The following is a 15,879-nucleotide window of genomic DNA, read 5'->3' as shown; positions in this document are numbered from 1 at the left end:
CACTAAAAATGTTTATTATAAAAGTTTCTTATTAGTGATTAGTGATAGAAAAAGAAGCCACTGATTCAAAAAGATAAAAAAAATAAAATATGGTTCAAATGATTCCAAACTATTTCAAAAAGAAGTTTAACTTTTTTTAAATTTTTTGAATCAATTTGAATTTTTTAGTATTGTATTTTTGGAAAGGGAATTTAATATGCTACCTTTTTAGAATAAAATATACAAGGACGACTTTCCGCTCAATAAAAAAATAAAAATAATTAATACTCAAAATATAAGTACTTTTAGTAAAAAGAAACTCGCTAAAAATTTATCTTACACGTATATGAAAAATGTGCTTTCGCCACACATGCGACTACGACGACTTTCTCGGTTATTCAAATTAAACATAAAATTGATGACATTTGAACAAAAAAAATTCACATTAAAATAACGCTAAGTATGTGAAAAATGCGCCTTCGCCGATCGTGCCAGGATGACGATTTCCCAGTCTAATAAAAAAACTTAAAAAAATAATAACCACAATATTTTTAGTAAATACATGTTCACACCTATTCACTAATCGTACGAGTTTGACGACTTTCCCGCTTATTAAAAAACTTAAAGAAATTAATACTCAATATATTTTTACACCAACTTCCTCGCCTATTTAAAAATTTAATAAAAATAAAATTAAGGACAATATTTAAAAAAAAACACAGAATTTCCGCTTTTTAAAAAAATACATTAATTTTTTAATAAAAACGCGCTTTCGTCACGCAAGCGACTACGACGACTTTCTCGCTTATAAAATTAAAATAAAATTATGTAATAACATTTTTAATAAAAAATACACTTTAAAAACTGACGATGCGTAGGTATGTGAAAACTGCGCTTTCACCATTCACTATTTTCCGACTTAATAAAAAATTTAAAAAAAATAATAATCGCATTATATTTTTACCAAAAGAATATACGGTAAAACTTTATTTTACACGTTATTTCTCATTATATGAATATTTAAAAATTGGTCTTACACGTATGGAAAAAGCACTTTCGTGCACACTCGACTACGACGACTTTCTAGCACGTTAAAAAATTAAAAGAAAATAAAATTAATCGCAAAAAAATGAACATTAACAATTGACGATACGTATGTGAAAAATGCACTTTTACCAGTCGCGCCGGGATGACGATTTTCCGGCCTAATAAAAATTAAAAAAATAATAATTATATTTTTAGTAAAAGAATACATGTTTAAACTTTATTTTACACTTATTTCACGACTTTCCTCTTCATTAAAAAAATTATAGAAATTACATAATACTTACTCATAATATATTTTAATTAAAAAAATACACTCGTAAAAAAGTAAAATGCGCTTTCGCCACACATGCGAGTACGACTTTGTCGCTAAAAAATTAAGAAAAAATAAAATTAATAGCATATTTTTAATTTAAAAAAATCTAGAAAAAAATCATTAAACATTGCCGATATACGCATGTGAAAAATGTTTACACCAACCGGGTGGCAGTATGACGACTTTGCCGCTTAATTAAAAAAATAATCATAATATATTTTTATTATAAAACACATTAAAAATTGATATTACATGTATAAATAGATACATACACCGCTTTGCGCTTTCACTACTCGTGCGAGCACGAAGAATTCCCGCTTATTTAAACAATAGAAAACAAACATTAAAAACTCGATTAAAAATTGACGTTACCTGTGTGAAAAATGCGCTTTGGCCACTCGTGTTAGTACGACTGACCTACTCGCTCACTCAAAAAATAAAAAAATTAATATAGTGATACATATTATTATGCAAATTAATAATAATAATATTTATTTAATCCAGTAGAACACAGTTTTAGGATATTGGACAAGTCATTAAATTATTAAAGACAATAATTTTAACACAAATTGACGTTACATGTATCAAAAATGGACTTTTCACCACTCGAGGGAGTACGACGACTTTTCTGCTTATTTTTTTATATTTCGTGTGTCCAAATTTAATACAAAAATTAACGAAAAGTATGTATTGGGTTTTTCTGGAAATTATTGGAGATATAGGTACACTATCATGTTCTTTACTGCATCGCCACAGGGGAGAAAATAAGCACAATATTCTCATCAAAATCTGATGAAGTGTTTTTTTTTTATTTTTTCAAAATGCCCATAGAATTTTTCATTGAACAATTTCAGCAGTCTTACAGTCTGAGATCTAAGTTGTGAGACCTCGTTTTACTTTTGTAGGTATATATTTAAAAGGTGGTAAGTAACATGATTGAATACCTACCAGAAAACTTTTTGAAGAAAAACATACAAACTTGCATGTTTAAACTCCAGTTTCGTCGGTTTCATTAGCTACTTGCATTGTGCTTTTGACGATAATTTAGAGCACTTGATAGTTATCATTATTTCAAAATGCCCGCCTTCGAAATAAAAGAGTAATCGAATACAGTACCGTTTCTAACCTAAATATAAAAGCGAAAAAAACAATCGAACAGTTACCGGCAAACACCACATGAATTTATAATAAAGCTAACTGGATAATGCGGGTAACTGAGACGGGGTTTCAAATCAATGAATTCTTATTCTTATTGATCAAAGAAAGAAAACCGGTTGTACATCAATTGATTTCTTTCATTATATCGACCGGGAAAGATATTTTAATTTATAACGTAGGTATTATAGTCGAAGGTGATTAGATAAGAGTATTGCATAGTACTTAGGCTATTAATCATCCAAACAATAACAAAAGATAGACCCTTATGTAAATTGTCTACTTACGGCGACTTTGGTTAACTTTAAATTTCGTAGGCGGACTCGTGGTGGATGCCTTTTAACATTCTTGCTCGCGTCCCATGGGGGTTTTTGTGTGTTGGTCGAAGGTTCGGCACCGACACCCGATGAGCATAAGATACTATCCCAAGGAGATGGTGGATTCGGTGCCCTCGGCGGAGGGAGTATGTATAACATCGTTTAAACTGAACTAACACTCTTCGTCAAGCACCGCAAACACCAACAGATCATCATTTAACTAAAAGCAATTATTGTTTTTATGAACGCGAGTGCAATTAATTGCTGAATGTACTACGCATTACACCAATTTCTAAGGATAACTAACGAGCAGAAGGAGTTGCAAACGCTTCGACCGAGCACGTTCTGTGAAAATTTGGAGGGCAGCGCCACCGTCGGGTGCTAACCAAACTTTGGTACCGTTAATAATAATCGAACATAATAAACTGGTTGAATGAAAGGATAATAAACCTTTTTTTCATTTGCATGTAAAGACAGCGCATTACAACTACATCATAGCTAGTACAAAAGTACAAACTATGATTCATAGTGTAATCTAAAACGGCTTTTACGTAGATTAGTTAACAATAACAATACTAATTGGCAAGTAGGTAATCCGCGAAAATACTTACAAAAATATCTTCTGGTGCATTATTAGTGCTCGGACTCCTTTGTACGGTCACTAATGGCATTACTATTATTTAAAGGGAACGAGGCCACGCGCGATTCCACTCACACACGAACTAATTTCGCAAATTACAAAATGACACTAATAAAAACTACATTATTTTGACAATAAAATAACAAAACGTCATGAGAAAGACATGTCAATACGAATTGGCAATTCATAGTTCACAACCAATTTCGATGTTTATGTATGCTGTACGAATTTTAATTTGGTTGTGCTCTTCGCTATGCCAACCATGTGCTTGCCTGTTATTTAAGTTGCCGCTACAACAGGGGCAGAGTGCAATTTTGTCGTTTATAAGAATTTAGTTATTACTTAGTAATACATATACAATGCTATAAACTATAATAACAATTCAGTCATTAAAATATTGAGAATGAAACACATTTGATGTAGGGAAACGGTGTGGAGCACCATCCCAAAATCAAAAATACTCATCGCATTTCCACACGCTTAATGCTGATTCTTTGGACTAGGTAATCTTTGACACGCGGGTTTCTTGAGGTTTTAGAAAGAATGGAACCTTGTCAATCAATAACAGGTCTCAGAGCTTCCACAGTAAATGGTAAAAAAGGCGAGTTTGGGTATTGCTATCTACACCCGTGAAATTGAATGTAGCTTACGGTCTCTACCTTGCTACCTCTTGCAATATTCCACAAAATGTTAAATCCCTTTCTCTTTAATGATAACTTAATGCCACTCGATCACACTTAGCAATAATTGAATGTTTGATGTTGATCCATTAACCATTGGGCTTTCCCATTAATTCCTCATTATCCCTTATTGATTTATTGCAACCTGCGAGCTTCGGAAGAGACGAGACGGCTTCAATTTTTTTGAGACATCATCCCCTGAACATTGTAGAAGATGCTGCAAGTTTTGTCATCGATGTGGATAGGCAATGCAAGATGCAAGAAAAACGAAGAAGGGATTGTGGTGGCAAATTTATACAAATATTATACTGTCCAAGGGAATACCTTCAGTATTCTAGAATACACAACACAACAGTAGGTACATTCGTGGTCAGAAGTAAAAGTAATGTCCCCCCTCAGATAGCTCAACTGTAGAAAAAGTACTTATATGTCAGTTCCTCCGTTATTTAGTCCTAGGGATATTCCTCATCTTGAAAAGAAGTTCAAAACCTACAGGACATCTGGTATATTAATTATATGCTACACTTGAAATCATCAAGGGACATTACCTACTTCTGACCAAAACCGTACCATACTGCAATTAATATTTAAGCATAAAACTTCAGTTCGTACCAAAATCAAACCGAAGGATGTACCTATACTTTAATTTTATAAAATCCCAATGGTTTTTTGCATTACACAAATTCTATTTGATAAACTTTTTTCCCGCTTATAAATGCCAATCGGGGCGCTAAAGACAACTCCTGTTGCCTACTCCTCGCTACGTCTTTTTGAAACTTTTGCGGACGATGAGGACCTGTATCAATATCATAAACGCCTCCTGGTAATCCAGTTATGCTACAAAGTGTCTGAAAGTCGACAGGTAATAAGGGTTAACATCCACCAGGTGTTTTTTTACGGAATACGTTTGAAGATCAACCACTCGTAACAAGTGGTCATCGCTACCCCCAACTGCAACAAAATCTTTTGATATGAACTTTCCACAGTAGAGCTGGAATATGAGTATAGCTAGTTTACAGTAACTGCGTGATTATTTACTAGGCTGTTGTAGACATCAGGTTCCATAGTCACAATTAACTCCCCTGAACCATAATCCCACAACTGTAGAGAATTTTCCTTTTGCCAACTGCACGTTAAAACCTAAAAGCTGATTTGGAATAAATGCACTACGACTATCCACCGTCTTGCTTCAGTTCCTTTCCTACTGATGTCCAAACCTTGACCGCACATATGGATGCGGGAAAGATGCCTGATGGCGTAAGGCTGACGCAAGTCCCAGAAGTAGACGATATCATCCCAACCTCCCGTAATTAACTCGTGGTTGGAGCGGGGATTGAAACACGCTGCAAAAATCCTGGACGCGTGCCCATTCAATTCGCCTGGCATTTCGCTAAAGCAACTAACTAAAGTCTTTGTTCATCCCAAACGCGGATATAAGTACCTGGAGGCGAGAATGCGTTCCTGGGTTCGCGTTTCTTCGTCGTACAAGTTCACTTTGAGATCATCCCCGTAAGTAACAAATTTGGGCAGGCGAGGATGGTAAGTTACCCCGTAAGTTTGCCGATTTTCCCTTATGGTGTAAATGCATTGGCCAGAATTATGGTTCCAACTTTTAACGCAACCGTCAGTGTCTAAGGAAAATTTGTAAAAAACATTCGTCTGGTTTCGAAATACCTACACGTGCAAGTTACGCAGTTCACGACTGGATAATTTTTTGAAACGGGACGGTGTTGGATGCAGGTGACTGGGCAGCTATTCTTTTCGGTTTCTTCGTCATGTAAACTGCGAATCAGTTTCGCGGTATTTGTGTTGAAAATGCGCACCGTGCCGTCAGTAAAACCGATAACGATTCCTTCGAAGTCCTCCGTATATTTTAGACACAGTGCTTCTCTGGTTGTTTCGCTAAAACATATTAACGTTTAATGTTTTACACTATTGCTCCACTAGTATAAAAACAGTTACGCCAATCATCGCGCACTGCAAAACTGGTCGCCTGTGAAGTGTACGCAAATTATAGGTATTTTCAGTTCACTATCTAGCCCACGCGAAGAAAAAGACATCAGTTTTGCAGTGGGCGGCTAACTGCGACTGCTTTTATACTAGACGACCTATACCTCAAGAGTCTCAAGAAAGAAGAAACAAGCAAATACAAAAAATTTAAGAACATTTAAAGACGATTCAAGTAGTGTAGTACTGTAGTGTTGTATGTACCTATGCCATAGCTGCGATTCGGATGTAAATCATTAATAACGATTTTTTGTATTTGTGCTTGTAAGGAATTAAAATCATTACTACTGATTTACCTTAGTTTTTGCTTTTACCAACCAACCCCTTGATACCTATTTACCAACATTCTCCGAATACAGAGTTGCTTGGTACACTTACAACCTTGCAGAAAAATTTATTATAATTATTATTATTAATATTAAAATTCTGGAGTTCAAGCATTGTCCATTTTGAGAATTAGGTACCTAACACATAACTAATCTGGAAACTGAATGCATCCCCCTCATGTGAAAAGTGAACCTACCATAACTAGCCCCGGCTTCCCCTATACCACATGTTTTATGATCAGACAGAAAATTGGACGGGTTGGTTTGGGCTTATAGTTAAGGCGCAACTAAGCGTATGATTTCTTCGTTGGCTTCCTTGGGGAGGCATTGCTGTCATCAGCTTTCGGAGTGGAGCAAGTTCCATGAAACCAACGAACAAACCTATGGTGTGTAATGCATATAAGAGTATAATTTTTAGTGAGATATTTCGCATAATAAAATGGAGTAAATTACATTGACGATGCTATGCTGATACCTCCTTCGATTAGTAAATTCTCCATAGCGGCCATGGCTCCCATTGCACTTTTCAAAGTATTTCCCGTCTGGTCTCGTACGAACGAACTGGTTACCTTGAAAATGTTCGCAGCCTCCAACGGCAACGGTAACATTAACGGCCCCGCAATGGATTTTCTCTTGGGTCCCCGATGTTTTACAGTCTCCATTGCGGCAACAGGCACCGTAAATTTTGAATTTCCCGCGTTTTAATTTTTCACCCGTTACAAAAATAATTTTCAAGGTTAACGAAATTTACACAACTTTCAATTTCGACAGATCCGAAATTTGAAAAAATTATCATAATTTTGTTTGTTTTATCAGTTTGATAGAAATCTGGTAAATTCCTGTTCGTAATCTGTTTATTTTGATTCCGATAACTTCTCCATTGTGCAAACTGTCAAGCTATAGGTGTCATAACTTTACGAAATCTTTTATGTTTATATACAATTTTCTTGAGTTTTCTATAATTTGGTGAGTAGTTTCCGCATTTTCCTTTCTTTAAAATGTGCAATAAGTGTTTTGATACTTACATAACCTTTTTGTTGTATACATAACCTTCAAATACTAGCACAGATTTTTATTCTTCAGTTTTAAATATGAACCGTGGAAGACCTCACCAGCAAATTTACAAGCCAGGAAGCGGACCTTTGCGAAAAACCGGGCAGCACTTAGAAGATACCGAGTCGGATACCAGCTTCGCGCATTCCCGGCCGCACTACTCTAAAGACTCACATTATCGTTACAAACACAAAAACGATAGAAATAACATTGAAATCGAAGCTTTAGATTACAAAATCGGTGATTTAGATATTAAGGATGACTCCAGACGAAGAACTAAGAAACCAGACCAAACGTTTTATGTACCGAAACCCGTTGCTCAAGCACGTGAAACCCCTAGTATTAATCGTTCGAATGATAATTTGTCACACATAGATAATAAAAGTGTAGCTAATAATAATGGAAGCGAAAGCGATCCTAGATCCAAACGTTACTCCAACAGACGTAGGCCTAGCGACGTAATCGACCTACAGGAAAACTGGAGGTCAAATTCGCCTAGTCGAAGGGACGTTCGACAGGGATCCGAACCGCGTGCATATCAGCCGAACAATTGGAATCGGGGAGTGCGCGACACGCGAAGCGTCGATCCGTCTGGTGGCGGCCCCCCACCTCGAAATTACGGCGGCGGACATATGTATACGAAACCTCCGAGCGGAAGGAGGCACAGTAGCGTCGGTTTGGAGCAGGAGAAACGACAGCAGAAGAATTTGGATTCGCTGCCGCCTCGGTTTAAAAAGAAATACTTGGAGGAGAACAAACTTGATGTCAATTATATCGGTACACATTCGGAAGGGACGTGGGATGGCAACAGTTTGGTATTTCAGGTAATTATAACAAAAGTTTTATTTTTCTCTGTGTCTATGCTTGAATTTGAGGAGTATGACACGTCCAAAAGTAACTGTACAACCATAAATTAATAGTTTAGCCGACAACGGTTTGTGTCCAAAGTTTTTGAAAAATATTTGGAAACCACTAAGGAGCTTCCAGTCAAGTGTGTCTAAGAACTTTCTAGACACTTGAACCTGAAAAGAGTTCCAGGCTGTGCTACAGATTTCTAGAGCATTTTCCACTTTGTTGCAGTCTTCAATAGCATTTACGAATTTTCAAGGACATTCAAAAGTAGTATGAAGGTCTCCATTTTATTATAGTTTGTTGAAGATTTATTAAAAAAAGGTTAAAAAAGACAAACTAGGTATTTCAATTTTCAATAAAAAAATACCTAAACCTTTTTTTTAATCGACATTTAAAAGCTTCCAACAGTTTTCTAGAGGATTTTTAGTTTTTAAAATCTTTTAAAAGTTTCAACAGTCTTCAACATATGTCAAGAGCTTTCAAGAGGAGTCTTCTTGAGAATTTACAGTCTCTAAGAGTGTTGAGAAGAGTTTCCAAGAACTTTCAGAATCTACTTTAGTGTCTTTATGAGGCTGACACTTTTTAAGAGCCTTGAAGAGTTTAAGAGCCATCTTCCTTACCCTGTATTAGTCTTTTAGAGCAAATCCTTAAGAGGATTTATGAGACGTTGAGCTTATTCACAACTATTTCAGTTTTTAAGTATCTTCAAGAGGATTCAAGAACATTCGTTAGTCTTTTATTACCTTTTTAGAGATTTTATGGGTATTGAAAACCTGTCATAATAATTTATTGGTGTGATAGCAATGAAGTTTTAAACAAATCAAAACTACAATTCCTTGATTTGATGAACCACAGTATGGGGGAGCATAATGTTGCTTTGTTACCTTGTGGAGTAACTATGCAGTATATTGTTCGTAACGTAAAATGTTCGAAACACAACTCATTCAACGATATAAAGTGAATTTTTCTTAAAAGTGAACATTCAATGAAATTATCTCCATGCTCACTTAAAAAAAAACTGAATTAGAGAGTGCTGTTGTTTTCCATCTCTGAACTAGTTTTCATTATTTTCTAAGCCAACTGTTATATTTGCTAGAGATGAGAATAGATCGTAAGTTATATTTCATGCCGCTAGGTGATTATATAGTTCGCCGAGAATGTGAGGTGAGGCGGCGCAGCCGCTGAAACCGAACGTAAGTCCCATACAAGAAAACGAAAAGGTGGTATGAAGTACGTCGGGTGGGTGAGGTGAGCCGGCGCAGCCGCCGAAACCGAGCATATGTCTTATATACCCCCAATTTTACAAATGATTATATTTTCTCAGAGCGACTGATTGCGCATGTTTGCGCCCCGAATACCGTCGTTTATGCCCCTGCCCTTCTCAGTTATTCAGTCAATTAATCATTTAATCTTTATTGGACGCCAAAATGGCAAAACTTTTTACACTATAAATTATAACTTAAATGCGACTTTTTCTACTCTTTTCTTTAGTATCGCCGTCATCCTCCAGCACCTCATTCCTACTTCTCCCTGTCATTTCCACCTCAGTACAGTTCCATAACATGTATTCTATGGCCTCTTCTTCCTCTCCGCATATTCTACATTTTCTTTCTTCTTATCTCCATTGCTCTTTCCTTTCCGCATTGGAATCTGGCTATTGTTTTAATCTTTGCTTCCTTCACACATATATTTTCATAGCCACTCCCTCTCATTAGCTCTTTATAATTACTACTACCGGATCCGCCCTCTATCTTCACTCTCTGTTATATTTGTGCATCTAGGTCTAAACCCCTTCCTTTCCATACCTTGTTTACAAGATATCTCATTCTTTCTTTGAGCTTATACCTTAATATATTAATATAGGAAACTCGCTAGTATTTGCAGTTGCATAACGCGAGAGATAAAGTCACTAAATATAGAAAGTACCGCAATCTATTGGGCTCGTGTGCTAGAGAGAGAACGTATGATTTTTGCCCAAAAATGGCGGAAGTTACCAGATTCTCGTAACTTTAGGATTGTTCCAGCTGTTTGGAGATATCTGTATATATTTTTATAAAACATGACAGTACTATGAAGTTAGGTTATAAAAAATTACAGCTATTCAGATTTTTTTTGTCAATTTTTTTAAGTTGGCAGCAAATTTGCCCAAAAATGGCGGATGATTGCGGTACTTTCTATATCTAGTGACTTTAGCGAGAGACGGAAGAGAGCGCCATCTACACGGTCCGGTGTGGAATGACGAAAAATTAAGGAGTAAATTATATAAGCAAGGATGTTTAATATGTAAGATATTACCAATTTATCCATAACAATAACTATCACAAAGCACGTAAAACCATCAATAAAGTTTAAACCAAGTATGACAGCTTACTGTTGACACAATCTTACCGCAACGTCGTGGCGCTGTAATTTGCGACCGGTTTTCAATGCCAGTTTGCTGTATTAATATATTAAGGTATTTAGCTGATCTGTGGCGAAAATCCACGCCGCATTAGCTCGTCTCTCCCTGCTGCTTTTTTTTCTTCAGCCTGTTTAATTGCTGCTAGATCTCCTCTTTTATTGTCTCATCCTTCAACCTCTTCCACCTTCCTACTTCTTTCATGGCCTTCTCTTTCTCCTGCTTTCCTTGTAGTAACTTGACAAATTCCTCTAATTGTATTTCCCTCCCACTTGTACTATTTTTCCTCTGTATCATCTTTCAAAAATCCTTTTTTGTTTTAATTTTCATGATTTGCTCTTCGTATTTTTTTAGTTTCTCCATCTTTTTCTCTTTAATTTTCTCTACTTTCTTTCTCTATCTAATTCTCGTTTTTGTAAACTCTTTGGCTCACCATTCCGTTCATTTTTCTCTTTTTTATTTTTTTTTAAATTTTATTGTCTTAATTTTGTCTTTATTTTTGAGTGAGCGGGGTTTCAGCCAAGTCTGCTCTACCAACCCAACCCACTATACATTTACAAATATCCATGCCCGAACCCGGATTCGAACCAGTGACCCTTAGCACCACAGTTCAGCTTTAACTGAACTGCGCCACACGGGCCGGGCTCTCCCCTTCAGTTATTTGTTTCCACGTTATGGCGTTTTTAATATTCCCCTTTATATTATTCCACTCCTTTTCTGTATTCCCTCCAATTTCTTATCCTTGTCCCTTTAGTCTCCCTCTATACAGCTCCACCGTGTCCTTTGTCCATAAATGTAACTCTCTTCGTTTTTGCGTTTTGTCTTTTCATTTCTTGATCTTCTTATTTTCCCTTTTAGACTCGTTGGTGATCTGACTATCCTAAGTAGTTCCTATCTTAATAGACCAAGAGCCAGCCGATGTTATTCTAAGCTTTGATTTCAGGGTTCCAATCAACATCACAGCAACCAACAATCTCAGCAAGGTTACCCCATGAAACCACCGACTTCCCTGCCACATTCAAACATGCACATGGAACCACCTTATCATAATCAACATATGTCTGATAATTACAACAGTTCATATTACACACTGCCACGTCGAGGTAGAGGGCGTAGTAGAATGCCGCAAGATTACGAGTACTCGGTCGGCGGGTCCTATCGTAGTGTAACGCCCGACCGAGTTCAAAGAGGTAGCCCGACAAACTCACGCCCTACCACGCCTTTAATGTACCAACACAAAACTAGAAGCAATGAAAATTTGTACAGAGGTGGTAATCGTTTCGAATCATCAAATCGGATGCCAAGAAATAGGGGTAACTTCACTCACAACACGGCAGGTAGAAGAGACACGAGAAGAGAAGACTATCCCAAAAATCAAACTGAGCAAAGCGCACCGACACACAAATTTCATGAGGAACCTCAGTGTATGTCCGCGCCGTCTCCTAGTCCACCTCCAGCCGCTACGGAACCGACACCACCCCCAATCGCAACTGTACCTGACAACAATCGGATATTAGTGAGTGCATTAGGTCCTAAGACAGCTTCTTAATTAATTTGTCTAGGACTGGAGCGAGGAAGTTGAACTGCAAGTTCAACTTGATGCGGAAGAAGCATTCAGTGATGTCGTTACAAGAAGTTCGTCAATGGCTAGCTTGGTGGAACCCAACACTGTGTCTCAGCCCTCTAGCTCTAGGAGAAAAAACAAAAGGTAACAGTCGTAGAACTCGCGCGGGGTTTGCTTTTATTAAAAACTTTATTCGGTTTTGAGACATTAACTTTTTTGTGGTTGTTTACTAAGCATTTCTCTTTATCTTGTAGGAGAAACAAAAGGAGTAAGAAAAGGTAAGTTTGTGCTGTGTTAACCTCTATACTGTGGAAAATCACATACTGTTCTGTTTTTTATGACCTTATTTTATAACACTGTGTGGAGATGGTGGACATATTGCGCTGTTTTTTTAATTCTTACTGGAATGTCAATCAATTCAGCGCCAGATTAAGGAACTGGCGGTAGTCCACACTCACCGACTTTTTGGGTCCAAATATTTATCATGGGACAGCATCAGCCTATTTGAAGTTAGATGGCTGTCCACCTTAATTTATTTCTGTAAAATAAAGTTATAGCATAAATTACGAGCTAATTATGATTACACGCGCAATTTCAATTATTTATTTAAATAAAAACTAACAATGGCTTCGATCTGGCGCTGAATTTTTATTATTTCGTTCCATCAAATTAAATTTTCTTTACAGTGGAGGAGGGAGGGGGATGTTATTCAATACTGCAAAATCCTTTTGTATAATATATAGACGCCTCTGGGAACTAAGGTACACTTGCCCAGAAGAGTTATAGGCCAGTCAAATTAGGAAAAATAGCGGAAATAATTGAAAGAAAGCTGAAAATTGGTATAGAGGTACATTAGGGCTTGTATTCGAACATACTAAAAGTCGGGACCAAAACTCCAATGGTTCGAGCCGCCATCTTGGAAAAAAGGTGCTCCAAATCACTTTTTCGCTGATATCTCGGTAACCGTGCATTTTAGCAAGTAAAGTTTTATATGAAAAAAGAAAGATAGGTAATAAAATTTTGTATAAAAAAGATGGTACGCACTTTTTCTGTATTTTCGTTATTTACGTCGATATTCCGCATTGAGTATAGAGCATAATCTTTTTTCAGATGCAGGTGCATTACTTTCAGCGCTCGCGTGCTTTAAACATATGTTTAAAAAATTGACTGACATTGTTAAGGCCTGTTGACCACCTAAGAGAAGGAAATAATACATAATATATTTATTTTTATACTATATAGCCGAATACAAAAGATACCTACATAAGGAAACTATGAAAAATAAATATTGCCAAAATCCGAAGTCGTTTGAACTACTTGTAATGGATATGGGGCATTTACAAAAAAAAAAATCAAACTTGACTTCATTTCATAAAAAAAATACTAAAAATAATAAACTAAACTAAACATTTCCATTAACAATTCGCGAAATAGTACATAGATCTGTTCCAGTATCCACACCTGAACTTTTTTCGTGAAAGCGGTATAGGTAGATATCTTTTTCGTTTCGCGCGGTAGAATGGAATAAAGCCTTGGAGCAATGTACTGAGCACATCGTTTACCGATTGTTTTTTCAGACCTTGGAAAAAGTATATTATGGTCTTCCTGGCGTGTATAATGAGAGTGCATGTTGGGCAGTAATTTTGGATGTTTTTATGAACTGGAGGATTTTGTTACAGTAAAGTTGGCGTAAATTCATTACATTTGATTCCTTATACAGGGTGGTGCCTAGCGCAACGCGGCACAGGGATGTCAATGGTAATTTCTTTATAGTCAATTACTAGCTCCCCTAATTATTTTAGAGTAAAAGTTTATAAATTAGTTAATCATAAAATTGTTTATCATGTATTTAACTGACGAGCAATGTTAAAGTTAAAGTTGTTTTATGCTGGAAATAATGCCCGCCAAGTAACGTGTGTATTTAGTGTTAAGCTTTGAATATAGACTTTTTATAATCAAAGGTGTTAAGTAACCCAATTGGCCGATTCCAAGCAGTAGGTAAGGTACAAGATTACAGAATTAAATATAAAAACCGTTGGACGTCAAACAACGATAACTTAGATGTGATGCGCTTGTAGTTGGTCAAAAGATTCCCAAGTATCACTGATTTATAAAAATGTAATTTTTTATTTTGTCGATTTCTACGGTTTTGAAAAACGGAAAATTATAAGTAATAGTATGAACAGATGCAGTAATTTTTTCTCTAAAAAAAACTTCTTTAGACTTTTGCTCTAAAATAATTAGGGGAGCTAGTAATTGACTATAAAGAAATTACCATTGACATCCCTGTGCTGCGTCGTGCTAGGCACCACCCTGTATAAGGCTGTATAAGGATTCACTAGCATAAAATACCCCCAGCCAACAATTCCATACATTAACAGTGATTGTATTAACGAGAAATACAAAACACGCATCTGTTGAGTGAGTACGATATGTCGTAAGTGTTTAATTTTAGATAAAACTGCCCTTCTCTTCACTGGTCAACAGGCCCTAAAATGTCAACTAAATCAATTTTTTAAACATATTCATGTTTAAAGCACGCGAGCGCTGAAAGTAATGCAGCTACATCTGAAAAAAGAGTATGCTCTATATTCAATGTGGAATATCGACGTAAATATCGAAAATACAAAAAAAGTGCATACCATTTTTTTTATACAAAATTTTATTATCTTTCTTTTTTTATGTGAAACTTTACTTGCTAGAATGCACGATTACCGAGATATTAGCGAAAAAGTGATTTGGAGTACCTTTTTTCCAAGATGGCGGCTCGAGCTCTAGGAGTTTCGGCCCCGACTTTTAGTATGTTCGAATACAAGCCCTAATGTACCTCTATACCAATTTTCAGCTTTCTTTCAATTACTTCCGCTATTCGTGGAAATTTGATCTAATTTGACTGTACTATTACATTTAAATTCCAATTTTTTTTTGGATATCTAAAAATATTTGGAATAATTTCACTTTTCACAGTGTTAGATTCCGCACCAAAATGCGCAACTTTGTTTCTATTTAACAACTGATTCTGTATCTTTTACAGTTGTTGAAATCCAATGGTCACCCCCGAATTTAGGACATTCTGTATAGGAAATTTTTAAATGAACATACCTACATTAAATGCAAATATTTGTAGAAATGATTGAGAAATAGATATTTGTGCTTTATAGTATGCTTGTGTGTGGTCATGGGGGAGTGCTTACCCCTCCAAGCGCTCCTCTAACTTCGCCCATGAGTCAAAACCATGGTGTATATTTTGTACCACTACTAGTTTCATTGTGGTTTCTTTCTCATACGGTGTAGCACAACCCCGTGCCCAGAATGACAAAAGATTTTTTGGATTAGTCACTTGACAAATTTTGTGGGGGGAAATCGCGAGTTACCACGTTTTTAACTTTTTCCCCAATTTTCTCCCAGATATTATACAGCGAGTTGCAACAGTACGTCTGTCTTTCCTAGCTCATACATTGTAAAAAAACCGTGGGTGCGAATGTCAACCATAGAAATTATTTTTGAATGTACAGGATGTCCTATTTTTACGGTGTCAATAACTTTTT

The 15,879-nt window shown here is 36.2% G+C and overlaps 3 protein-coding genes across 5 annotated transcripts in view; 1 reads left to right on the top strand and 2 right to left on the bottom strand.

Moving 5' to 3' along the window:
* LOC116177475 overlaps positions 1-3,632 on the bottom strand; it is a 96,374-nt gene extending 92,742 nt beyond the window's left edge. The window contains exons 1-2 of one of the 3 annotated variants that reach the window (XM_031496460.1): positions 3,423-3,627; positions 2,782-3,031 (exon numbers count right to left, since the gene is read on the bottom strand). In XM_031496460.1, coding sequence (XP_031352320.1) covers positions 2,782-2,970 — 189 coding nt within the window. In that variant the 5' untranslated portion in view covers positions 2,971-3,031; positions 3,423-3,627. Of the gene's footprint in view, positions 1-2,781; positions 3,163-3,422 lie in introns of those variants that run through there. The other 2 variants (XM_031496462.1, XM_031496459.1) reach the window with 2 other exon arrangements.
* A 1,104-nt stretch (positions 3,633-4,736) lies between these two features.
* LOC116175618 (WD repeat-containing protein 38-like) lies at positions 4,737-7,199 on the bottom strand. Its single transcript, XM_031493836.1, has 7 exons — positions 6,918-7,199; positions 5,810-6,033; positions 5,573-5,762; positions 5,320-5,521; positions 5,170-5,271; positions 5,030-5,122; positions 4,737-4,979 (listed from the first exon to the last, which is right to left on the bottom strand). Exons 1-7 carry the CDS (start codon positions 7,124-7,126, stop codon positions 4,806-4,808), a joined length of 1,194 nt encoding a protein of 397 aa, XP_031349696.1. The 5' UTR covers positions 7,127-7,199; the 3' UTR covers positions 4,737-4,805.
* A 93-nt stretch (positions 7,200-7,292) lies between these two features.
* LOC116175662 overlaps positions 7,293-15,879 on the top strand; it is a 42,142-nt gene continuing 33,555 nt past the window's right edge. The window contains exons 1-5 of the mRNA XM_031493894.1: positions 7,293-7,430; positions 7,548-8,341; positions 11,711-12,283; positions 12,330-12,475; positions 12,586-12,609. Coding sequence (XP_031349754.1) covers positions 7,556-8,341; positions 11,711-12,283; positions 12,330-12,475; positions 12,586-12,609 — 1,529 coding nt within the window. The 5' untranslated portion in view covers positions 7,293-7,430; positions 7,548-7,555. The remainder of the gene's footprint in view (positions 7,431-7,547; positions 8,342-11,710; positions 12,284-12,329; positions 12,476-12,585; positions 12,610-15,879) is intronic.

Source organism: Photinus pyralis, unplaced genomic scaffold, assembly GCF_008802855.1.
Source record: "Photinus pyralis isolate 1611_PpyrPB1 unplaced genomic scaffold, Ppyr1.3 Ppyr1.4_LG7, whole genome shotgun sequence".
In the NCBI taxonomy this organism is placed as follows: Eukaryota; Metazoa; Arthropoda; class Insecta; order Coleoptera; family Lampyridae; genus Photinus; species Photinus pyralis.
This window is presented reverse-complemented; position numbering and strand designations above follow the sequence as displayed.

Coding starts and splice junctions, on each gene's coding strand:
- LOC116175618 (XM_031493836.1), bottom strand. CDS start 7,126: ATGGAGACTGTAAAACATCGGGGACCCAAGAGAAAATCCATTGCGGGG. Junction 6,034..6,917: donor ATCAGCATAGCATCGTCAAT/GTAATTTACTCC, acceptor AATATGTTTTAG/CGAAACAACCAGAGAAGCAC. Junction 5,123..5,169: donor CTGATGTCTACAACAGCCTA/GTAAATAATCAC, acceptor CTCATATTCCAG/CTCTACTGTGGAAAGTTCAT.